At 36.5% G+C, this 26,883-nt stretch overlaps 1 protein-coding gene across 1 annotated transcript in view; it reads right to left on the reverse strand.

The window, feature by feature from the left end:
• LOC106161219 (histone-lysine N-methyltransferase MECOM) overlaps positions 1-24,477 on the reverse strand; it is a 94,645-nt gene extending 70,168 nt beyond the window's left edge. Inside the window, exon 1 of the mRNA XM_013538102.2 lies at positions 24,290-24,477. Coding sequence (XP_013393556.1) covers positions 24,290-24,326 — 37 coding nt within the window. The 5' untranslated portion in view covers positions 24,327-24,477. The remainder of the gene's footprint in view (positions 1-24,289) is intronic.
• Positions 24,478-26,883: the final 2,406 nt, after the last annotated feature.

Here is a 26,883-nt window from a genome sequence, read left to right on the forward strand (position 1 = left end):
TCAAATGCCTATATACATTCCCACACCCACTCAGAGTTTTAAACGATTATGCCAAATGACATAACCGATGAAAGTATTTAACAAACCATGTGTTGACACAGGGGGAATGTTTTCATAACTATCACGGAGATTCAACCCCTTTTGTGTGGCCATGTTTAACAGGCCCCTCATCCTTTATTGAAAACCATATTTACAGAGTCTGTTTAGCCAGGTGACGGCGTATCCCCCTGGTGGATCTATTATGTCGTCTGTCGCTCTACGCCAACGATTCTCCATTGTCAACTAATGGACCAGTGACAATGGGGACCGAGGACCTCCTCTAAAATTTGGACTGTCTACGATGTCCGATCAGTATTGTGTAATCCCCTCCGTGCTTCCACTTTGAGGGAATTATGGTAGAAAGTGTAAACAACTTTGGTGACAACGCCATTAAAAGACTTGGTTAAATAGTTATGGCAGGGGATCTTCTGTCAGTGCAAACAAATGGTTAAAAGGGCGCTGTTTGGCTGTTTGTGGAAATGGCAAGATTTTGGGAGGGGGTCTACTGGTACCTTATTGATGTAGATTAGAATTAATATATTACAATTTTGCACAATCTCATCTATCTTTTATGTCCCCTTCTCCAATTCTCCTCCTACCCCCCTTGCTTTTAAAAGTATGATAATTAACACCTTTTAATTTCCTGAGTTCTTTTAAACTTTGAATGACTCATTAATACTGGTGGGTACTTGGGTAATTTTGTTTTGAGATGTTGCACCTGTTTTATATGTTTAGATAACTGTTTCTTTTTCCAAATTTTGATCCATCTTTTTCATTCATCTCTTACTTTATCTAACTACATGACTCACTATAGATTATCTTCAAAATTTTTCAATAATTCATTCATGTCTCTCTGAGTTTACTCTTTTTAAGTGCCCTCTCTCCCAACAAACCAATCCCCCCTGTCTCTAGTCCCCCTCCCTCCCCTTTTTACACCCCCTCCCCCTTTTTCTTACCCCCCCCCCCTTTCTAACATACCAATATTCAGTAGTAGTACAATGATGAGGGATTATTTTATCTGCAAAAATTGTATTTACTCATGTTTTGTCATTTCAATCAAGTACCTACTCTAAGCTTAAACATACACATTTAAAATTACTTTATTCCTGAATGACAGAATGAACACCCCAGACGCACATGGGGTATAAAACACACAGGGAGGTAGGGTCTTAAGGCGAAATTATTCCCATGAAGATGGAGACAGGAGACTTTTCTTCAGAGGTTACACAAGCATGCCAGGATGATAATGATGGTGTCAAGAATGAATAAAATACAATCAATTATAACCTGTGTTTATCCTTGGCAGTTGCAGATAACCCCTAGCTACATGGGAACATCTTTCCGATAACCTTCTTATGACAAAAAGTGGAATCTTTTTTATCATAAACCAAACAGATATTGACAGAAGCATACTGATAGAATGAAATTAGAATTCTCCCTCATTTTTTTATTCATTTCTCAATTTCTATTGTTATTAGTTTTATTAAATTATTTTATCTTGGAATATGAGGACATTAAAATGGAAATGATACATAAATGTCCTTAGCAATAAATTATAGTGATTGCAATAGTGATAAGTGTAAAGGATACGCTCTGCTCTTCTTGCACCTTAACACACACAATGAAACTAAGGTAGCATGACACCATGGCGATATGACAAACGAAAAGGAATCTCTCTTGTCCACAAAGACTAATTCACGTCACAGTCAAATACTGTGAGAGCCGCAGTGTAAAAATGAGCGCAAGGAGATCTTTAAAATGAAGAGGCATTTCTCTCTCCCGTAAGCAGATCAGATCCAGCAACTGTCAAACAAATGGGGAAGTTGCCACAACAGACGTTGCACATCTCTGCACAAACAGCAGAAAATCCCGAGTTTATCCTGTGTACAATGGGTCCTAAACCAATATCAGGACACGATTGAAAGACCCATATATTTTATACAAAGACACAAATAGCAAGTTGACACATGTTACAGTTAGTATCTCTGTATAACAAAAAATCATGTCGCACTGGAGATACATGATTTTCTCTTATACAAACCACCAAATCAACCATTTTAGCTCCTGGATTAGAAATACCTTTATTTCAAACAAAGATAAAAATACCAAACTGACTACCATCTTCTAATATATGACCACATCAGTGTACTTCCCACAGAAACTTAGAATAATGGCACTTTGAATGAAATCAATGAATGCTACAATGTGAAAAAAAAATGATATCAGAGTTAGACACACATATCATAAAGAAGATAATCTTGTCTTTTCCCCATAATCCCTTATCCTAAATACAAATCTATGCATTTTTTTTGGTTTTTGTCCTTATATTTTGTGACATCAGATTCTTCCACCAACAGAGACTAATGAGAGAGAGAGAGAGAGAGAGAGAGAGCGGATGCCCTGTTTCTGAGTGCCAATCCCCTGACAGAATCTTTTGATTGTACCTTTCAATGCGGATGCTCGTCAGCCAGCATATAGAATCCTAGACTACTGATTATCACAGGAATCAAAACGATTGACAATCTTTATATTTCAACTGGTGCCTAAATACTAGTTACAACAGGAGTCCACCACTATATGCAACATACAAGCGCGTTGTATTGAGGCAAAGCCAAGATATAATTTGCTCTTTTATGTTGCATATAGCAGGCGACGATTAGTCGTATCCCAAAAGAAAAGACAAGTTTATCGCATAGTTGGAGCTTCAAACAGTAGGGCATTTTGTTCGGAACGTGGTGAAGGGTGAGAAAATACAGGCGAGCACGTCAGCAAAATGCAAGTGCAATTATCCTATTGTTTGAAGCGCCAACTGTGGGATAATGATTAAAAACAACATGACTGTTAGAAAATTAATTAAAAGGGTAATAAGATTGGCAAAACAAATTTAAACACTTTTCAAGACAGCTTAGAGAAACTTAGAGAAAAAGTATTATAATTGTTCAAATACAGAGAGGTATTTCCGAAAAAAAAAAAAACTTCCACGTTCTTTGAGTAAGATACATCAAACAAGTAAACACTTATTTCATAAAAACATAATTATAAAATATTTTACAGCCTTTACAGAAGCAACACCAAACAAATCTAAAATTCATTGATAAACAGACAGAAAACTAGCGATAACAATAACCTAAATTTAGGCCCCAGATGCCACAACTTCGCTAAGACTAGATGGATGTTAATCGCAAACATCCCTACATTAAAGACGAATCCTTATCTGTGTCAGGACAAACACAGTGATAATGCTGGAGCAAAATGGAAAGTGTAGCTGGGATGGGCTGGACTCCATATTGAAGTGTTTGCATCAAGATAACATTACAAAGAGACATGAGGGAAAAGCAGGGAGGCGATAATCTGAAGATTATCTCGGCACATCTTGATGACCCCGGAGCAAACACGTCTGCCCTGATGACGTGGATCGACTGTCAGCCATGAAAACAGAAATAACACGGGGACAAAATTGGATGACATTGGCTTGAAATATCTCTAAGGAGTTTTTATACAAAAAGATAACTTTCGCACATGAACGTGATGACTTGAAAACAAACATGCATAATGAAGAGTCCCGAGTTGTTTTTTATCCATGAAAACAGAAAAATGTGAGCAAACTTGGATGACATGAAGTGGATTCTGCTATTCAGTCAGGTTTTTTTTACACAAGTGTAAAATTTCACCCTTGATAATGCCCCAAAAATAAACACATCTGCTATAAATGTCAACTGAACTTTTGGTTTTGTAGCAAAATGTGTATAAACATGGAAATAGATTTCAAATTGTCCTTTTATTGGTTACCTTTTTTAAACTTAAAAGATTTACTCAAATTTACACAAAAAGTTAGTTCTATTTCAATACAAAGACATCAGCAAAACATCTGTATCATTTCTAAACGCAAGACGAAGCTTTCCTACCCCAGTCAAAACATGTAAAAACATCAAAGATTTCTGCTCTGATTGGCTTTAGTTGTCTTCCTCTTGGCTCTTAAGAAGAAAAGGGTGACCATGATGACACTGATACAAGCTGAGCTGATACCAGCAGAACGATTTTTCACAAAACCTATTGTATAAGGATGGATCAAAAAGGTACTGTCTGCCTTTCAAATATGGTAATAACTCCAAAATATCAAACAAAACTGATCAATTTTATTCCCCATGAAATGTTTTGTGAACAATTTCTTTAAAAATATCAAAATCTCTTCAGTTCGTATCCAAGTAGTTGAGGGTTAGGGGGAGTGGGATTAACTAAAACAAGAAATCTTAATAAAAAATTCATTTCCACAAGAAGGGTGCATGAAATTTGTGGTCAAATACCATGCTGTTTATATCACAATGCCCATTTATTTCCTTATCTGTTAGAAAGATGCGCACCTGCTGGTAACAATTTTTTTCTAACTCTTTTGTCTATTTTCAGGTATCTGCCTGAGAAGAAAAAAATCACTTCCACGCTGATCATGGGAAACGGTTGCACTTGTAGCTTTTCTCATCTTAACATATTGACTTCAATAATGCAGGTATTACTAGTACTTGATCATTCTAACACAAACATCCCCCATTAATTAACTTTATCATTGATACAATCTGTAAGCATGGTGGAAGTTAAAAAGCTACGTCTCTGAATATGAGGACAAAAATATCCCTGATGTGCTCAAGGTCTCAAATTATTTTGCATATCTGGTTTCATTTGCATTAGCTTGTATCACTTTTTCATTTTTCAAAAATAGTTATTGTAATAAGCAATTGAGAGGGCACTAATGAAAGCATTCAAACATCCACTTTTTTATTTCCATTTAAGAATCAGTAAACAAAGTACAGCAATAATTAGTATCAAATGACACATCTATTTGGAAAAAAATCAATTTGCACTAAAAGGAATGATAAACAAGTCTGCATGAAGTGTAATTACTTATAATTAATTCTTTTGTATGAATGTAATCCTTTTATTAACCCAAAAAGCCATAAAAAGCCCATTTTATCAAAGTCTACAGAAAATTTCAAAAGGCAATAATACTAAATGTAGCAATTTTCTTAAATATATTTTTATTTGCATTTTTTTCAGTCATATGCCACGTGTCTTCTTTCAAGGCAGATTAAATAAGTGACTGCCACTTTGTGATACTTACACAAGATTAATACAAAATATCATAACACGAGACACTTTTAAGTAATCCATGCAAGAAGATGTTCCACAAATTTTTTTTCTTTAACCACGCCAAGAAAATCTAGCCTTATTCTTGAATCAGAGGTCGTTCAACGCTGACCCCCCTAGTTTTCCTATGGGAAGCCTCGGAGAGAGTGAACACAAAGAAAAAGCCCCCATATCGCATACGGTTACAAGATGTCAGAAAGATAAGATAGTAACACACCATTAACTCTATAGACTACCAGTACAGACAGGTATAGCACCTCTTCAAAGACCCTTCTCCAATTACCGTGTTAACACAAAGAGAGTGACGCTTCTCGGCTCACGGGACAAAACGACAACGTTTACAGGTGCACAGATGCAACAGCGATGAGCATGGTTTATAATTACCATTACATATCAGTTAGACAGGGTAGACTATTCCATTACCAACTATAAAAGCTTAGCCTAAACAGACGAGTGGCAATTAATTGGGTTTTTATCAAGTTTAAAAGTCAAATGTCAAAAAGTTAGATATATGGACACAACAAAGTTAAGCAGGGCACATAATTTGCCATTAAACAAACATACAGGCATGCTCATTAGTCAACCAGAAAGAGATGATTCTATTGAACAGATGAGACTTCATGGAAGTTATCAGACTCGGTGACAGTTAATTCACATATTACTGATTAAAAACATTCAGCATCACAAAAAGGTGCACATACACTTTGAGATCCCTCAAATAATTGATGCCTGTTGATGCTACTAACGCTGAAAATTACATATACAGGGTTTAACATTACCCCTGCACGCAATTTTTCTTTCTTAAGAAGTCAGTAGAGGATCTGAGCAGGTGAATGAGGGGACCATGGGTGTCATGAGGGGACATCAGCTGCACCCCTTGTCTGACTTGTCTCCATCAGCCACCTGATTCTTCCCCTGTTTATTTTACTAGGGCTAACTGAAATCCGATCTTTATTTTATTTGTTTGATTTGATATAGAAATGGGTTGTCGTAGTGTCATAGTGGAGTTGGCAGAGTCATGTTTTCTTTTGTCCCGCGTGGCTTCTCCTCAGGTTTTCGCCTTTATTGGAGATGAAATAACTGTGCCACCGAGGGAGGGAGAGAGAGCGGGACTTTTTTTGTCAAGCGATATTCAGCGTGTACCTCTTCAAACAGAAGAAGGAGAAAGTTTACCCTAGAACAAAAGGACCTGTTATTGAGACGATCTTCCCCTTCCCCCCCACTCCTTACGGTCATCGAGCTTGAATGGCAGCCATTGATACTAGTGATGCAGTTCATCTTACATGCCGCACAATTCGGCAGAAAAGCCAGAGTCTAATGTCAACACCGACATTCAGTTAGTTTTGAGGGCAAGTCAAAGAGAAGTAATGTCAAATTAGGAACTCTGAAAAGAAGGTGCTATCCCACGAAGACTTTATTCTCTACTCTTCCATTTAATTCAATTATTTTGAGAAGATGAGCTTTGAAAAATATGATTTTTTGCCTTTTGTTGTAATATTGTGATAACGGCATTTCTTTAAGTCAACCATCATTGTGAGCGAACAGATGTCATCTAAAGAATGTGCTTTTCGGGAGCATTTTCTTCCCGTCTCTGTTTACATGTCTCTTTAATAAATTTTATGCTTATTTTCATGAGAACAATAACTGATTGACTTTGTTATTATGCACAAAAGCTTACCTCAGGAGGAGTTCATATTTACAAAATATTTTTGACTTTGTTTCTTTTAACCATTTTCCTCACACCTGAAATCGTATTCTCTATATTCATCAGTATATCATACAGTGTAGAATCCCCCATGGGGTGTTACAACTCATTGATGAAGTACTAGTAAAATTTAATACTCACGCTCTTGTACTGTTGATTTGTACATTATTATTAAGTCATAATGGAAGAGGGAGTTTTTTCTTATTGCTTTATTTTCACATGCATTAGAGTTGACTTCATGTAGGCTTATGATTGAATTCAATTTGGTAGAAATTGACTTTATACAATATAAAATGCAGACATAATTTGGAGTTGAAGGATAATCTTCGATATGTACTTATATTTTTACTTTGTAAAATAAAATGTGTATAACACAGGGATTTTAGATGCCTCATAGCAGACCTGGTACATTTACTTTATCAAACAAAGTATTTTTGTTTAAAACCTAATAAAGCTATCATTTTGCCCATCTTTTCAAAATTATTCTTTGGTACATCACCTTAAACCCCCTCCCCTCCCACCCTGGCATAGCCAAACTCAAAAGAAAAAAATTCAAATACATTCTACAATATTTACCATAACCAAACCAATTTCACAGCATATCCCTATTATAAATCATGAACGAAAAACCGACACTTTCTGTCAAAAGGTTCTTAACCAGCTACTGGCAATATGCCCATCTTATTTGTCTGTACTCTAGGACAGTCATCGAAAATAGAAAAGTTGACAATTAATTCTCTGCCAGTTTTCAAGAAAGAAAGAGATAAGCTCAACGAAACCCTGATAAATTTTTCTCTGATGGAAATGTCCAGGTGTCAATTGTGAGAGGTAAAAAGAGCCCAGAGCGTCGGCATGATAAAATTGAAGTTTTTCCAACAGATTGATTACACGATGATTGTTTTATCATGCTTGCAATACAATTGGCCTAGAAGCTGGATAATATGGAGCGAAACCGTCGCACAAAGCTTAAGATAAGACGATCAAAACCGATGAAACCCTTCTGAATATCAGCCAAAGATAAATCTTCTGACTATGGTGACGTCTGCTTTCACCGTTGCTAAGATTTTAAGTGTCCTGATGCAACTGTACCTCACTCCTTGCCTCTTGTGACCTTTCTAAGTACACTGGGAAATATTTTGTGGATTTGTGCAAAGTTTATCACATCACCCTTTCTCCGTGCTCTTTTTTAACTAAAATTTTAAGATGGGAAGTTATTGCAGGAATGGGTAGTCACCAGTACAGAGAGCAAAAATGTGGGGATTTATTTCTCTATAAGAAGTCTTTTTTTACTTAAGCTATAATGCAATGATGTACCTTATCACTGGGCTCTTTTATTGCGTCTTCACAAAAAAAAAACCCTTTTCACATTTCTTTTGCTTAAATACCATAATGACAGGCAAATCTTTTGAATTATTAACTTGGGATCCTTAAGGATTTAATATTTGAAATGAGATGGCAAGGAAGCATTGTTCGAATTGAAAACTCCATTCCAATCTTTCTTTTTAGGTCTGCACATCTTTTGGCCACTAAGATAACTCTTCTATTTTTCCTTACCTTGTTGGTTAAACCTATCCCAATAAGGTCAATCTATTGAACTAAATACTGAAGAAATCTATTATGAAAATATCTCATTTCACCTTTCGTAAATTAAATATACATATATATATACACCTATCTGAATAAAACAATTACAAACATATAGCTAGATTTATATAGTTATCAAGAACTGGGTTATTGTTTTGCATAGACAACTGCATCTTTCCCATCAAAAGAAAGCCTCCCATCATAAAAAATAACTTCCAATGTCCCAATTGTTGACAAGAAACACAGGCATTCTCTCTCTCCCTCAGACTGTTGAGTGTTCGACGGGAAATAAAAATAGAAGGTTAATTGATAGTACTAAGATCAATGTTTACGAGACAAACGGTTCTAAACAATGGATTTCTAAATCAACATCCTTTTCACTGGGATGACTTCGTGCATTGATCTTCAATAAGGAGATTCTGCAGCCTGAAAAGTCTAAACGAACGCAAAGAATAAGAAGCCCAGGAATAATTATGCCTCATAAAATATGCATGTGGAGTATCAATGGCATGTCTGATACTTTTATTTTGTTTTCAGGTACTTATTGATGAGTGGTAATTTAGTTCCAATGAACCGAGAAGAGTTATCAATTCAGCATGAGATTAATTAATGGGAGAACATGTACACAATCTGTTGCACTGAATTTTTAAAAACCTCTTTAAGGGCATGTGTAGTTTCTGCTCCCTTGAGAAGACCAATAATATCTAGAGCATCACCAATCTCATTGAGCTAAATAATTCGAATTCTGTTCCACTTCCTAACATTTCAGATTTGAAGAAAGCGCTTTTTCTCAAGAGCTTGATCTATTCAACACCCCCCCCCCCCCCCCCGCCCCAGATTTGCTTATTTATTTTATTTATTTATCTTTTTAATCTTCCTGGTTTCTCAAATTAGTTGACCCAACAGTAATCACAAACATCCCCTTATCCCCCCCCCTCCCCCCACTCCCCAAAATAACTGACAATGCTCATTCTATCACATTTTTATCTTGGTCACAGGAATCTTTTCTTTTTACTTTTGTCAATATATTGACTTAATTTGGTTAAAATTTTGTCAACTGACCATAAAAAAAAGTCTGCAGTGATTCAATTTAATATCTTAGAGTCCTCTCATTTGAAGCTACTATGAATCAGAGCAACTAATACTACACCTTTACAGGGGTTGTATTCTGGAAAACTTGTCGAAAATTGAACCCTTAACCTTGGAAATTCAAGGTGAATTTTCCATTCAATAACTTAAAAAACCATTAATCACTTTCTACGTCAAGACTGAACAAATGAACACAGATGTAGCAAGAATAAACCACCATAACAATTCAATTTCTATTCATTCAACGGTAGGGCCCCCACCCTATAATGTCTGCTGGTATCGCTTTGAGTTGATTCCTAAAAGAGAATTTCATCTTTATGTAATGATATTCCATCACTTTTAAAGCCAACAAATTTACAAAGAGAAACCTTTCTTTGTCCCCCCCTCCCATTCCCACCTGAATGCGGGAAGCAGCAAGGTGCATATCAAATATTCATTTAAAAAAACAATTAATACAGAAGTCCAAAATACAATACCTCTAAAAAAAATTATTTTTGATACAGGGAGTAACAAAGAGCACAGATGTAAGATGAATATGCCATCATATCTTTTAGTTTTCTGTTTATCACGCCGGGGGACCTCCATGTGATGATATTTCATAATGGTAGATTAATAAATGCTGTTCTTAGATGGCAGAGGAATTTGCAATAAAAGATATGTGGCATTCTGTCACACAATCCTGGAAACATCCATCAAAACAACAGGTGCCACCTCCTACACCCAGTTCTTTCCAGACATACGCAAATGCACGCACATGCAAATGTTCGCATGCACACATACTAGTACACACACCAAGAAGCACTGTGAAAATTCTCTGAAATCTCTAACACACAAGACCAAATGGCAATGTCTCCGCAAACGTAATCAATATGATCCTTAGTTGAATTTCAAAAAAATTTATTTTCCTGATTATGTAAGTCCACATTTTTTTGGTATAAAAACAATTAAATTAAGTGCTTACCATTATAGGCAGTAAAAATTCATGCCAGCTCTGGTGGTCAAAACACTGCCACACTGAATGTAATATATTTAGGTGTGCCACATACTGTTCGGTTGGTTTTCTATGGTGAGATAATCACAGGTAATTAGACAACCTGTGAAGATGGGTCCCATGAGGCCAGGTCAAGGTCTTAAGAGTCTATATATACTAGCATCTCACAATGTCAAGAAACTGATACTGAACACTGTGACAGCTCTGTTACAAAAGACCAAAATAGTTTTATGTCACCTCCACCTTTCCATCTACCACACATCATGATGCATCCTAATGACAAAGCAATTGCCAGATACAAGTTTGTGATTTGGCCAATCGTGGAGGCTTTTATTAACACAAACCCCTCAAGATTAATTACAGGTACTTGAAAACTAAGTTACTTAGTCCATTAAACATTTCTGCAATGAGCTGCCATCAATGTAATGGTTTGCAAAAAAAAAAAAAAAAAGAAAAAAAGAAAAAAAGCATAACTATCCCTAAAACTCATCACCTGTCTCTTTTCTCACCTGCACCTCCCCCTTTTCCATCTGCCCCCCACCCTGAATAAAAAAAAAAGATTCTAAGATTCTCAATGATTTTACTTTTTACAACTGATGTAATGCTTTAACAAATATTTCAACTTTTCTATAAGCAAGTTATAATGATATAATTATCTCTACCTGCATGCAATTAATGAACCGAGCCAACCATTAATTAGCCCACATTTGTTCACCTGCCCATCTTCGCACCCTTTTTTCTTCACCTGTCTCTCTCTCCCCCCCCCCCCCCCCACTTCACCTGTCTCCTCCCTCTTCCATCTGCAAGTGCCCATACTTTCTTACATTTTTCTATACTGATTTCCAGTTCTCCAGATTAAAAAATCAAACTGTGGTCATCTTCAGCAGTAGCCAGATACAACTGCACTCACACACGCATGCACATGCACACACATACACACACACACACACACACACAAATGTGCACGCACACACACAATTACTCACCACCTGCTTATTACTGGGAACTAAGAACATATGCTAAACGTCAACACCTGTTTATTTTAATGACCATCATCATTTTGTGTTATGTGTATTTTTGTTGATTTATAGATACCGACAAGTTAATGACAGGGTCTGGTTGAAGAGAATGAGAGCATCTTAAAAATTTTCAATGAAATATATTCTTTATGAGACAGGTGGCGCCCAACTTGTGAAATTATAATAAAATGAAATGCTTGAAAACCTGCTTCTTAAGACAGCTTGTTTCTGTATTTATCAAAAAGTATAATCATCTTATTTCAAAATACAATAAAAATTTTGCTCGGCCACAGAAATACAAGACAAGCCTCCATCCACACTCCCATCAATAATGAAGACCAAAGCTGGGGGTTAATTCACACCTTTTCATTTTCAAAGAAAAAAAAACAAGCACATGCTTTTTCGTTAATCTGTATTGAATACAAACATCTTTAGAAATACTGTTTCTGTTTGTTTCTTATGTTAATTCCTACCCACCCTCCCCATTTTGTGTTTAACTAAAATTTTAACGATACAAAAATCACAATGTTTGTAAATTTTCCATTCTATAATTCCATTCAAATAACCAATATCTTTTATCTGGTTTTCTCTGTTTTTCAGTAAGCCCAACTTTACTGAGATATAACCTGTACAGTTTTTCACACACACACACACACACACACACACACACACACACACACACACACACACAGTGTAGTTAGTCTAGGGTTGGATGATAGTAAGACCATCCTGCTTCGACTCAATTCTACTTTGGCACGTTTCTTTTATTTTCCTAACTTTCTCTCTTTTTTGGTAAGGAGTGAAATCTGAGCTTTCCGTTGGACACACGGACTGTGACAACGGCAGTGTTAGTACAGTGTTGGGTGACAGTAAATCCAGGTGGCGGTGTTTACACTATAAACCCCTCTTTCATTCAGACACCATTCATGGGCCTTATCTGCACTCATCTTGGTAAATATTGGCGGAAAATTGGTCCCTTTATCACAGATAATAAAGGTGGAGAGTTCCATTGAAAACTTTACTCAGTACATCACGGTTGTCAGAGCACTATTAGATAACGGTGAATCTTAACGGATTCCCTGTAACAAAAGAGTGATTACTTGCTCAATTTTACCAGGTAGGCTCAATGCTTGAGGGGTCTGGGTTACCACAACATAGCCACAATGGCAGGATGGCCGCAACAAATTGAGTTATTAAGTAACTTTTGTGCTAACTGTCACCGAGTTCTAAATCCCCGGTACAGCTGAATAGGCCCACTGAAGAAGTACCTCTAGTTTTGTTGTTATTGCTCCGTTATTTAGAATGAGTGATAATATGGCAGGGTGTCGTTACTGGTCCCTTTTCAAACCCACTACAGGTGCGTAAAATGCGCAATTAAAGGTGTAAGTCTGTGGCATAATTAAACAGACACTGCCTGTATCCCCCCTCGACGCTCACTTTCAATGGACCCAGTGGTAAGGAAAGTATGGGACTTGAATGACGCTAAACCAGTGGACAATGCCTCAATAGAGGCAGATAAAACCAGTGACAAATGTCTGCTGAAAATGAAATGGAATTGACAAATAACAGGGATTTTCACAGTTACTAAACTAGCTGATTGAAACATACAAGAAATCAACAAGTAGCAGATTGGAAAGCTGTAATCTGATACACGTTAAAAAATAATCTCCTGGCCTTCTATGACCTTTGACGACCTTGCTAACGGCAGACTTTTTTCAGGGCTGGCTCATAGCATTGCCAAGGTGCAGACTTTACTGTCAAATAAAGGCTAATGTCTCCATCTAAATGCAATGACATTTTTCCCAATTTCTTTCTCAAATGTCACTCTATGGGGATAATTATGATATTTTAAAAGGTAGAATATCTTCTAATTTAAGTTTATAATTTATGATACAAAAAAAAAACAAAAACATTTTCACTGTTACAGTGTTATTTACAAAAGACATGTTGCCTCCAAAAGCTGACTGAAATGTAAAATCAACCTCCAAATTGAGCCTATGAACAAAAATTTAATACATAAGGTACAAGCTTAATTTGTAGAAAAAAATTAAACAAGTGAAAAGACATCAACATCTGCAATATCTCTTTGAACATTCAAGTACCCTCAACATTAAACAAAAAAAAAAGGGAAATGGAGAAAAAAAGTTTGTCTGACAAGTTAAACTGATATACCTCAACGATGGGGGTTAAAAGATCTAATCCCTCCAGTATCTTTCCAACTTTTGTTTTCCGCAAGATCTTCCTGCCTTGTTCTTGCTGAGTAACACAACACAGAGATTAGGCAGAAGACATCTGATTCTTTAAAATAATGAGGGGGCAAAAGCATGCTCTCTGAAACAATTTCCGTCCATTAAAGATACATGTTCCAGAGGTCTGACACTGACAGTTCAGTCTAGTTTCATCTTTTTCTCCCTTTTTTTTTAAACTTTCTCCATACAGCAGATTTTATTTGAAATAAATGTGTTCTTCTCCTGACATATTGTCGGTCCAGTTCCAATTTGCATTATTTTTTTTCCAAATTTGAGCATTTAATGTTAAGGTACGTTTGTTTTTCTTTTTAAGGTTTTTGTATACATTTTTCATAATAATCAGCCCTTAGTTTATTCAGGTTGTTTTTTTTTACAAAATTTGTTCTGTTAATGATAAAAAAAATAAATAAAATTATACTAATTTATGACATGACATCAAGGACTCACCAGAATGATATCTGGTTATAGTATTTTTCTTTCTTTTTTTCTTTTTTTTTTTTTTTTGTTTCAAATCATCAAAGCTTTCTCAATAACTGTGCTTCATTAAATAAATATCAATACCAAAATGGATATAATTCCTTAAAATTTAGTTATGACTTTCAGTAATGTGACACCTATTTGCTTGATTGCACTGCATTATTTCTCACCTGACATGCAAATCAATATTTAATGTATAATTACAAAAGTTATACTTCTTAATGAACCAAACGTGGCAATCAGGATTATTGGTGCTAATTTATATTATTGGAGCATTAAATTTTGAGATTTTACAACTTTTATGAAATAATTCAACAACGAGAAATGATTTTTTCACTCCATGTTTCATTCATTCAAATCAAACCTTTAAATTTCAACATCACGAAATTTTCAGATCCAGAATATTGCAAATTTTGTATATGCATACTGTATATATATATTTTGGGTAAGTAGCTTATAACATATTAATTGTACTTAAAAGACATCCTTCAGAGAAAATGACCACCTTATATAATGCCCCCCCCCTCACACATTTACACCCGTTACGCATTCACTCCTGCGTCAGTGCTACAACTCCAAACTTTATTGTTCTGCAATGAACAAAACACCAAGGAGTGCTTAAGGTCTCCAAACATACTGATACAGCAATAATACTGTTACAAATCAAGTGATCTTGACCGTGAATAAAACCGTTTCACCCTTTGACCGACGTCAGACAATCCCCTGCTCTAACCCTACACACTTTTCTTTGATCTTAGACAGTTTCTGGTTCCTAACATAAACAATCACGACGTGCAGGTGCGAGGGGAAATGAGAAAGCACGATGCTTGCGTCAATGGGACCATCTTGATCTATAGAGAGAGAGAGCACCGCGAGGGCCAATTTGCAACACGGTTCATTATTTCATGCTTGTGTAACTACTGGATAGGAGCATGTCACGGGGGCTTGGTTCCATCTTTCTGAGACCCTATTCTTTCTTTCATGGGTGCTCATCCGTGAGCTGCCCTGACAAATTCATCTCATTTCTAAGCCATTATCACCTGCTATTAATTGTCTCCACAACAAAGATAACAGTTGCCATGTCAAAGATAATACAGTTATCCCTCCTTTGTTAAAATAAAAACATGAAAATCCCAAGAACGAAAAGAAGTTGGCAGAAAAAATACGAAAAAGACTACACCCTCAGGTATTTTCCATACACTTGTCTTGCAGTCGTGTGTAAGTTTCTTCCGCGTGAGCGCACACGTAGTACTCCAATGCTGTCTAGATTAATTTAATGTGGGACTGAATATGTTTAATAAAGCATGCCGTGCCTCTGTGCTATATCGCCGGAAGACATATTCTGTGTAGAATCATGTTTGTGAAGTGACACGGAGACAAAGAGGACCAGACAACACTCGTCTGATCATACCCGTGAATGCACATGCCCTCTGAAGCCCACGGGGCGCAAAGTTTTCACTTTCTCACAAAATACCAACAATTGTCCCCCATTCTGTGCAAGTCAGCAAAGAAAACATTTACTTTTAATTTTATCTTCATCAGGGCCTGGGTTCCATTGGGGTATGTGCGCCCGGTCTGCCCTATTCATACCTCCATTCGGAAGCGAGCTACCAATGTCTAAATCAATAAAGGATCTTCGAGATCTTCACAAGATTCTCGCCCGCGGCTATGCTATTCTGTAACCTCAAAACAATACTAAATCAACAGGGCGATTAAGTTCCGAACACTGAGACCAAAAAACATCCACCTCCCAGGTGGAGGAACATTGTGACAACTATGGGAATTCTAAACAATGACACGGCTATCTCATAGACGGAAAGAAACTTTGCGCATCGTTTCCAGAATAGGGTTTCCAATTTAAACCCAACTTGTTTTCTTAGAATACATCCACTGTGTCCTTAGATGAGAAAGTTAAACTGTACAAGCAGACAACTCCCCGCATTTTGTTCTTTAAGCAAAATTATCTCTAATCGATAGTGTAATTTTTCAAATGAAATTTTCGCTCTTGTATTTACACAGACAATAAACCAGAGACAGTGTGTTATCAAATCATTTAACCTGACGTCTCACGACTGTCTGTTGCATTATGTCAAGTTGCCAGATTTTAGGGAAGAATAACCGCAAATTAATTGCCTTGTTTTCCTGAGGAAGCCTTTTGTTTTCTTTATTTAAGGCAACAGAAATGGCCAATGTATGTTATCAGATATTTTAACTGGAAACTGCAGACATCATCTTGCTGTTTAATATCTTGTCTGCTTATCCTCTTTAACTAAGGTGGATTTCAGGCAGAATTAGAAATAAATTGCTTGAATTTTCTTCAGTCAACTTTCTTTTTTCATATTTGTTTTTTACTTTTTTAACATAAACATGTAGACTTTAGTATGACTGTCACTTGGTAGTAACTATAAAGGATATTCTGAAATTGATTGCTGTTTTTTTCTTTTTTTTTTTTTTAGAAAAAAAGGGGACCTTTTGATATCTTTCTTGGCAGCTCAAAAAAATCACTTTTCTTTTCTTCATATCTTAATTCTTCATGATTTTTCGTAAAGGTAAATACAAATAGTATATAATCACAAACACACACACACACATCCCAAAAAAATTTACTGCTAAATACTGGGCATAATTCATAAAAACTTCTTTCTTCAATGAAAATACTTTGCCTCCCTGTTTGATGTAGTATAAGAACTGTATCCTTCAGGGAAAACACCTGAAGATTCTGAAGACTAAATATTACATACAGTTACAGACGATACATTCAAAGGAAACCTTCAGCCTTCCATGACCCCATTGTTTGAAATTTTACTGGCTCTCCTGAACTCTGACGGGGTCCAACAATGTCGTATTGATCCCAAAAGAAAGCGGATTACCTACTATTAAGGGTCGTCACAGTTATTCAATTTTCCTTGTTACGCCATTCCATTTCATACTATTGAACGCTGTATCAGCGGTGTTTTTAGAATCAACAGTGTGCAACAGGTGATTGTAACGAAGCCACCGCAATAATTGGCAGACTTTTCATGGAGGAATCAGACATGCTCCTCAACCCATCAGGTGCTGTTAACCCCAACAAAAGTGCCACCAAACATTTGTTTACTGATCATCATAAGAACAAACAAATCATAATACCTGCTGATAATTTAGTACTGTTAGAAAATTGAATTTGGAATCTCCAGATCAGCAAGATTTTCAATTTGTCTGAGGCAGAGGAGAGAAAGAGGTCTGACTGAATGAAAGTAGATTACTGAGGTCTGACGAAGGACCAGGGTTCTCCAGGCATTGTAATTTATAAAAGGTAACAGTCAAAGTTGTCAGAATAAATAATCTTTTCAAAGACATCCCATCTCATTTTACCATAATCAGAAAAGCACATTGGGTCCCTCCAAGCCTATTAAGATCTATGAGTAATGATATATCCAATCACAATTCAGCAATCCCAATCAATGGTTTCATTCAAGTGTGCAAAATATAAACAATCTATTTAAATGGCCTGAGCCTGAGATCGTGTAAAAATCTGCCTGTTCGGATGGAAAGACCCAACCGTCCATCCATGGTTTGGTTAATAAGGGTCCAGGAGGGTAAGATTACTTCTTTGTTGGTCGGTGATCTGTCTGGAGACTCTGTTCGCTGAATGCGGCACAATACGAGCATGTCACGCACATACTGCCGTGAATGAATGACTAAACATTTGTGTAATCTATCTACTGTTTGTGTTATCACTTGTTTGGAATACAATAAATTTCACACCTAACCCCGTTCTTTCATTGCCCCTTTTACTGCCAGAAAAGGTGTTAAAAAGCAAGCGGTAAGCCCTCAGGCGTGAAGGGCTTTTACAAACGCACATGTTATCTTTTATTTCATGTGCGAAAACTGTGAGTGCAGATACCGATATTAGGCAGACAATGATGCGTAGCCGGCCAAGCAAAAGCCCTTTGCATGAGCGATTGCTTAGACCATGGGTGCATCCACCTGTGAAGTCAAAATTGAATAGATGCTACCCCCCTCCCAGCATTTGTGATGTTGACTTGCCGAGCAATGTTGTAACAACTGAAGATCAATTATGCACTTTATCATCTGAACGGAGAACTCAGGAAGTGGATGGCTTTGCTCAGAAAACAAGTTTACTGAGTAAATAACGACTTGTATCTTGTCTCCCCATACTCCATTCATATTTATTGATAAATGTTACAAGACCCACCCATCCTACACAAAATTCAATATACAATTTATCTGGTCCATTAATGTATACATTAAGTGCTGAGAGTTCATAGGAAATGGAATCACTGATGTAAAGCACAATTACAGCCATCATTTATAGGTAAACTTTACAGGTGTGCTTATACTACAAATGACCAATACAGACAATTTTATTGAACTCTTGTTGCGCCATTTAAGACACTAGGATTTTAAAATCAGTATCATTTTATTGATATGGTTTGCTGTGCTTCACCATTAATTTTTCTGGGTTTCAATTGTGTACTAAATTATAAATAAATCTCTTTTTTTTTTAAAGATGTTTATCTCGAAGGTGTAGCATGAGGCAACCATAAGCCCCCCCCCCCCAATCTACTCACTCCCCCACTTGCTAATAAATTAAAGAATATAATCCATAATCTAACAACATTAAAAATCTCTTAATCCCTTCCAACCAAAATAAGTGCTCTGTCTCCATCTTCACCTAACATTATACTCCTGTTAGACACGAATACAGCATTAAGAGATACAGGCCAAAAATAAAGAAGCCACTTCTGAAGTACAGTAACATTTAGAAAATGGTGTTCTCCTAATATCTACAAAGTGGTGGAAAATCAGATATGTCCAAAACCTCCAAGCAACCACACCCTTCCTAAGCCCCTACATATCTTTCACTTTTTTAGTCAAAATTGGGATAACCATCAATTTTTATTTCTAAAACTCTCAACAGAAACTGATTGGAATCTGTTGTCAATAAAAACATGTTATTTCCTTCGAAAACATACATTTTTTTTTTTGCTTTTTTAAAGGGAAAAATTGTAATTGGATTGCATGTAATAGCCATATTTTTACTCATTCATTCATTTAAGAAAAGCTGAACAATGAATTTATCAAAAGCATGCAGAACCAGTCATCTAAAAAAAAAAAAATGGCCAAACACACAGTAGAAAAAGTCTGAAAGCAGCTAAAACCTCCTTATGCAGATTCTGGTCTGACCACAGCCCAAACATCTCCATCTTGGCTGTCACAAAAATACCTCCGAAAGTGGCTTTGATGGCACATCAGGCAGACAGGACGAATCTGTGTGTAAACACATTGTCAGATAACGCCACTCATCTAAGAGATAAGCAATTGTTGGTACACATATAAGGTGATGATATGGCAAGGGGCTTTGTGGGGGGGGGGGGGGGGTAAATGGGTACCTTGTTAGTGGATATTGGTACACCTTATTATAATAAGATGACATGGCACAGGGCTCTGTTCGGGGGAGGGGGGGGGGTAAGCTGTGGTGATGTATTAGGCTGCTGGCAGCTGGCATGATCAAATATAATAACCTTTTTTCCAAAAAGTGATGATTATATTTGGGGTCAGGTTTTAGTACTATGTCAGAGGATTCAATCTTTTTTTTTAGTAATGAGAGAGAGAGAGGAGAGTTTTAAGATATTGTAAATTAGCAACACTTGTCAGGAATTATTACATGTATGCTAAATTTGAACCGAAATTATCTACTGAAAACCCAATAAAAAACTAGCTTGTCACTTTTAATGTGACATTCCCTTATCCTCATTGATATTAATCTATATTTCAAACCCGGATTTCAAACCAATAGTAGCCAATAAAATACCCACTATCTAATCCAGGCGAGACAGTCATAGTAGTCATCATATAGATAGCATAAGTGCTGGTAAAACATGTGGAACTTTATGTCATAGATAGCTTCTTTGTATGTCAATAGATACCGCAACTGCCCACATTGAAATGGTTACAGGATGACGGATTTTCACACATGCCTACAGCCTCGTTAGCATGGTTCTTAACTGAGATTAACTACACATTTCTATAAAATAATAATTACCATCAATAGCATCCAAAATTATCAATTTTCTGTACAAAAAAATACTAAAATGAACAGTATATGTAGAGCTTTAACAGACAATAAAGCACCTAGAAGTCCAATATTTCACCTGAATTCATGTATTTACCAGATTCATTGACTATATCACCGAGAATCTCTTTTCGATGACAAACTGTCTCTGAAATAATAAGACAAGCAACAAGGACTGTGACATAAAGAGTTCATCCAAATAAAAAGAACTGTTCAACTCTCTCAGTGGTGGCATCCTAAAAGAAACCAGCTTCCAGCATTTCCATAAATAAAGCACCTAGAAGTCCAATATTTCACCTGAATTCATGTATTTACCAGATTCATTGACTATATCACCGAGAATCTCTTTTCGATGACAAACTGTCTCTGAAATAATAAGACAAGCAACAAGGACTGTGACATAAAGAGTTCATCCAAATAAAAAGAACTGTTCAACTCTCTCAGTGGTGGCATCCTAAAAGAAACCAGCTTCCAGCATTTCCATAAATAAACACAACTTTATCCCCTGAAGGAGGCCACCTTTGACAGAAAACCCGTTGGGCATTTTAGGAGAAAAATGGACGCTCACTTAAAGGGCTTTTAGGCATAGAATCTCTTTGTGGTTGAAGGATCATCCCCTTCTTAATTATCTCTCTACCTTGCATGTTTGATGATGACATACTGTGTGCAGAAGGGCTTAAGGAAACAATGCTTGGAGAGAGAGTACCTCCTAAGCTATCCCGACTATTGTCACAGCCATTAGACACAAGTTTACACATCGCTACAGTGTACCCCAGGAGGGAGAGGAGAGATAGGCTGACAGCCTTTTTGTGCCACTTGGACCCACTTCATCCCATCTATGCATTATATCACCTGGGAAATGCTGCCGGGTGTTTTGAAAGGATAATGAAGCACCAAGATAGAAAAAGAGAGATATATATGGACATTCTGATTAAAATGTTATTTTTTTTCACCTTTATTGCTGAGGGTTTCCACATATTTCGGTGGACTGGTACAACTTAAGATTTTACATTTTTTCAATAGTGTTGTTTTAAACATCTCATTTCAGTTTTTTTCAGGGTGGCTATTTTTTTCTTTGGGATCAATACATTTTAATCTATAAGGCACATTATTATGCACATCATTAAAAAAAATTACAAGTGGATGGCACACTTACCAGACATATCACATATTTAGAAGGATCCTTATAAATAAATAATTTAAGATAAACCATTCATCTCCCCAGAAACTAAAGAAAATGCAAATCTTAGATAAAAATACTAACTTTATTTACCAACACTAATATCAATAATAAATCTACTCAAGTCCTCAAAACATTATATACATTAGAATGTTCTGTACAAGAAAATAATCCCTGAGGAAAGTATTGAAAGTATTAAAACTACAACCCCAATATCTATCAACTTTATGATGTCCATCATGACAATATAACAACAGTGGCCACCCCAAAACCTTCAACGCCATTACAATAATCGGCCAGGAGGGGTTCAGAGGAATCAAACAAAACAGCCCATTTTGCTGGAAAAAGATTGGCTCTGGGTAAAAAAAATAATCTAGGTAAACAAAGGTTTTCATTATAAAAGATCCACTTTTTTAGAAAAAAAAACCCTCCCCCTTTGAAATTGCTGTCTACAGGCCTAATGATGGGGCTACATGGCCACATATAACAATGCCCCATGTTCTTCTGAGAAAGAAATGGGATTACAGTCGACACATACTCTAATGCATATTGGAGATTACTTGAAGAGAAGAGACGAGTATTTGAATAAGTCCGTCCAGATTTTACATCATCCTCGCTGTGTAAATTTCAGAATGTCCATTTCAGTTGTGTACACAGGGACTCCATCCATTTCGTTGGCATGTTTGACAACGAGAGTCTCCGGACAATGGGAGGATTAGGGAGAGAAGAGAAAGCGAGCCAGGCCCATGCAAGGACAGCAGGGATCAGATATTTTAAACTGCATCACTTTGCTGATTGACCATTTGGGTGATGGGGACCAGCAACCAATGAGTTTGTGAAAATATATTCCCCCTCCCCCCCCTCCCCCTCCCTCCCCCCCCCCCCCCCCCCCCCCCCCCCCCCCCCCCCCCAAAAAAGCTAATTTCATCAAAAATTATTGCCAGTTCGTTACAAAATGTTTTAACAAAATGGCACACTCACTTCAGCAATAAAATGGATGACAACAGTTTGTGGACTAGAATCCCGTTATTAAAAAATTTCCCACAGCCCTCTTATGGTTCTTTAGTCCCAGTCACTGTCCAAATCACACTTCCTAAGACTACAAAATCAAGTGCCTAATCTTAAAGTACTAGGCTGATTTTTTTTCACTCTTGATCAGAATGCATTTAATCTATAGATCATCTAAAGGCATGCCACCAACCCTGCCTTTACTAACACATACATGCACTATAACTTCTCCATTGTATGTACTCAATACAAATACCCTTATAAATTATGTGTTACCCTGAAGGCTAACCAGGTCCCTCCTATATGACATGTTGCTAATGGACAAATGACTCTGAGATCTACAAATTATTTGAAATGTACAAATTAGACAATTGAGCATTTACACAAAGCAGCACCTCTCCCTTAACAAAAAGCCTGGGAATTATCTCATTTCATGGGTTCTGGTCTCCAAAGGAATAACAGGATTTCAGTGTTATGAAAGATTGGGTGGTTTCCTCCCACTTGTTCTGCACCTCTGAGTTTTCTCCGAGTTAAGTGACACTCCGTGAAAATGATACGCAGCAAAATTAAGGCACTTTCCAATTAGGTTTTTTTGTTTAGGAATTAGGAAGTATAAAGTGTGATTTTTTATCTATTTTATTTTCTTGCTTTCATCATATATCCTTTACTCAATTATAAATAAATATACTGTTTTTTGTTTTAGAAGAACAAGATCCAATGTAAAAATCAATCAATTCAGTGTATATATATATGTTGCAAGTTAATTTTAACTATTGGATATTTTGTATTTTCATAAAAATTGCTTCTTGGATTAGACTTTAATCAGCCCTAAAATAGTTATCTTTGCAAGAGCTCTGAATAAATACTTTGTATTTTAAGAAGCCAAGGAGCTCATACACAGCAGCAACAGTTTATGAAAGCAAGAAAAAACAATCACAAATATGACTGTAATTGTTTTGCAACATTTATATGTCATAACTTTATTATGTGAAATAAGTCTTCCTGTCTTATTATGCTTTGATTAAACAAATCAATGATCAACTGCAACCACTTGCATATAAAAAGTAGGAGAAAAGGTTGGCATTTTGTGTAATAAATTACTAATTACCTAAAAATAATAATTGTAATTAACATTTTTCATAACTATTAAACAACAATATATTTTTCCGCCTGCTTCCCCCTCCCATTAAAAGGGGGAGCGCGAGCACGTCGCGTCAAAGGCTACATTTAGCTAGATTTATACCGAATCAACAAATGTTTTTCCGAGTCGTTCCGTGAGAGCAACTAATGGCTAAAACACAAGTCAGGCAGCTCTTTTAATATAATTACACGTAGACGAGAAATCTGATCGCTTCCGAACTAGGGCAACACAACCACTTGCTTGGCTTTTGCCTCTGGTGCCTACAAGAGCCTTCAGTCTTTCAGAGATGGGGCATCAAACGCTCACAAAGTTTACAAACTTTCCCATTACCCGCTCTAGATAATATTTAAACTAATAACCGAGTGTACTTCTGTATGTTAAGTCTATGAGGTCATACGAAAAAGGTCACGTAAGAAAACCCAATAAGTCGATACGAGAAAAAGCCAACGGCTGCTGTGAAGCCGGTCGTGATGCCATCTTTCACTTGTAAGTGACAGTCTGTGTAACTTTTTATAACTCTGATTTCCGCGATGCTTTCTTAGTAAACAATCACGCTGCGGGACGATCTGGGTAGAGTTTAGACACTTACTTTGCGTGAGCTTCCTCGCCTTGCCCTTGGAACGCATTTTCGGTCAGTAGTTGCTGCGGTTGAAGAGGGGACATGTACCCAAGACTTGCGAACCTCCCTCACACTGTCTTGTCAACATCTAAACACGCACCTGCTAGCGCATGCGCACTGCCTTGAAATCGACAAAGCTCATCTCGCGCCTTTGGCTTCGCTTACTTTATTTACTTAAGGTGATTCTTTCTTGTAATTTGCGACGAATTGTTTGATTAAGTGATTAGCTTGTAAATACTCATCGTCGCTTGTTGTTAGCGGTTAGTCCGGGATGTCAAGCATATTGTCAATGGGAATCGCGGTCGATTAAATGGGTATATTTGCCGCCACCTGAAAAGTCTTCATATAACAATTTAACCCTACAAGGATATCATATTATCAAAGTGTCATTTTACTAGTGTTAAAGGGAAGAAATACCGACAATATGCTGACGACAGATGTGAACATTTAGGTGATAATCTGAAACGCAGTATGATACCAATTAACGTGAATTTGATACAGATAATCAACGAAATCTTAACCAAAAGAGACGATAGGCCTACTGCTTACCAGACAATTGTTTTCCTCGTTGGAAAATTAATTCTTGAAAATGTAGATGTGTTGTAGTTTTCAGAGATTAAATCTATTTCTAATGTATTTCTAAAACAGAATATCACTTTTATTACATGGGAGGTAATTAACGAGCTGCTAAAACGAATTTATTGGGTGAGATTCATTAGGCCTATACGTGTAATTCAAGGATAAAACGGAATAATTGATAAAAGCTTATTCAGCCATTTTACAGTACTTATATCATAAAATATATATGAAACAGAAATTATAGCCCTATTGGCATCTCAGGTTTAATATTGAGATGAATTAAAACAGGCATTTCAAAGAATCAAAAGTCATCGATTAAATATTACGTTTTGCTATTAAAAAGATGTGGCAGTTGGATAAAAACTTTTAAAAATCTTTTAGAGGATTAAGTGCACTATTACTCGGTGGGAATTCAAAACATAAATAGAAGCTTTATTCTAAGTCTATCTGTATGAACACAGGTATTTTATATGAAATATTGTATAGGCAAAAGATGTAGGTATCCACAGTGTATGTAATTTCAAAGGGTGTTCTTTTTAGAAAATATAAAAAAGCGAACCTTTTAATTCAGCCTTTTGACCCAGCTTGAGAAATAGCATAGAATCTATATCATTGTATCAAACGGATCTTTTTCAGCAAAAAAGGATGATTCTTTAAAACTCCCTACCCCCCCCCCCCCAAGCCTACGAGCCTGACTGACCACTACGTACCTCCCTTGCCCAGTGATGTCAGTAAAAGTTAATTCCCATTGAAACCATCGGCGAAAACGGACTACGTAGACTGACCTTACTCCGCGGGGACTCTCGCTGAATTCAATCAGTTTAATAGGTACGGAAACCTTTAAACTAAATTTCCCATGCTCAAACCAGTTAAACTGAGTTGTGATACTTGTCGTGAACGATATTTTGGGTAGATCTGGATATTTTCTATCTTTGCAAGGAGAGATTAATTTGAAAGACCAGATAAATAGAGAGAGGCGAATGATGAAATATTTTGTAAGAGTGTACAATACGTCGAAAAGAATAATATTGTATAATATTGAATGACCAATAGGACGATATTACAAGGGTCTTACAAACGTTAAATTAAAGCAGAAATAAGAAAATGGACGATGGATCTGGTTTATATTATAATGTGTTCTTCATATGTAATTTAGCAAGAACGTAAATTGAATGTCCTTGGCAGTAGTAAAGATGCACACTGTAAGATTTTCCCGCGAAAAACTCATACTCAACAACGGATTTTCTGGGATAAACGGTATCTTTCCTCCGAATAACCAATCTTTGATCCCGCTAAAATTTCTGAAACCCGACATATCTCTGTAACAATGTGAGGAAATTACAGAGTTCTCAACCCTGGCATTAAAAATAGTTTTTTCAAATCCCGCCATCCCTCCCAGCTCAACTAGCTCTCCGACTACCACAATGCGCGTGTTGTATAACTGCACTTAAATTCATGGTATTTATCTGTAAAAATATCAATAAAAATAATTTTCCTCAGATTAGTCGAATAAGAAATCTTTTGTGTACTTACCGCGTATTCAAAAGCTTACACTTTGTCACCTTGTTAAGGCGATGTCTTGTTAATGTTATTGAAGTTCTAAATGTTTCCCTCTATGTTTAGGCCGCTACACCAGCGTGCACATTTCATAGAGAAACATCGACATTTGGTACTTTTATTTAAGAGTTTTTAAAATCGGTTTTAATGTCTGCATTATGAAAGATAAGCTGTGTTTCAGGAGTTGTAGACACAGAAATTATGACTTTGGGGGCAATTTCAAACGCGGAAGTATACCTTTAAGATGTGAAGAGGTCCGAGATTTGTACTGATCGAAAGTAACAAATCCCAAGAAATAATCTAGGATTCTTTCTTCAAAGGTACCTTAGTCCTTTTCAAAGAATGTAAAGTATGATATCTCGAAAGTAACAAATCCCGGGAAATAATCTAAGATTCTCTCTTCAAAGGTACCTTATTCATTTCCAAGA

Source organism: Lingula anatina, chromosome 9, assembly GCF_051362555.1.
Source record: "Lingula anatina isolate TDL-2025a chromosome 9, LinAna3.0, whole genome shotgun sequence".
Taxonomy (NCBI): domain Eukaryota; kingdom Metazoa; phylum Brachiopoda; class Lingulata; order Lingulida; family Lingulidae; genus Lingula; species Lingula anatina.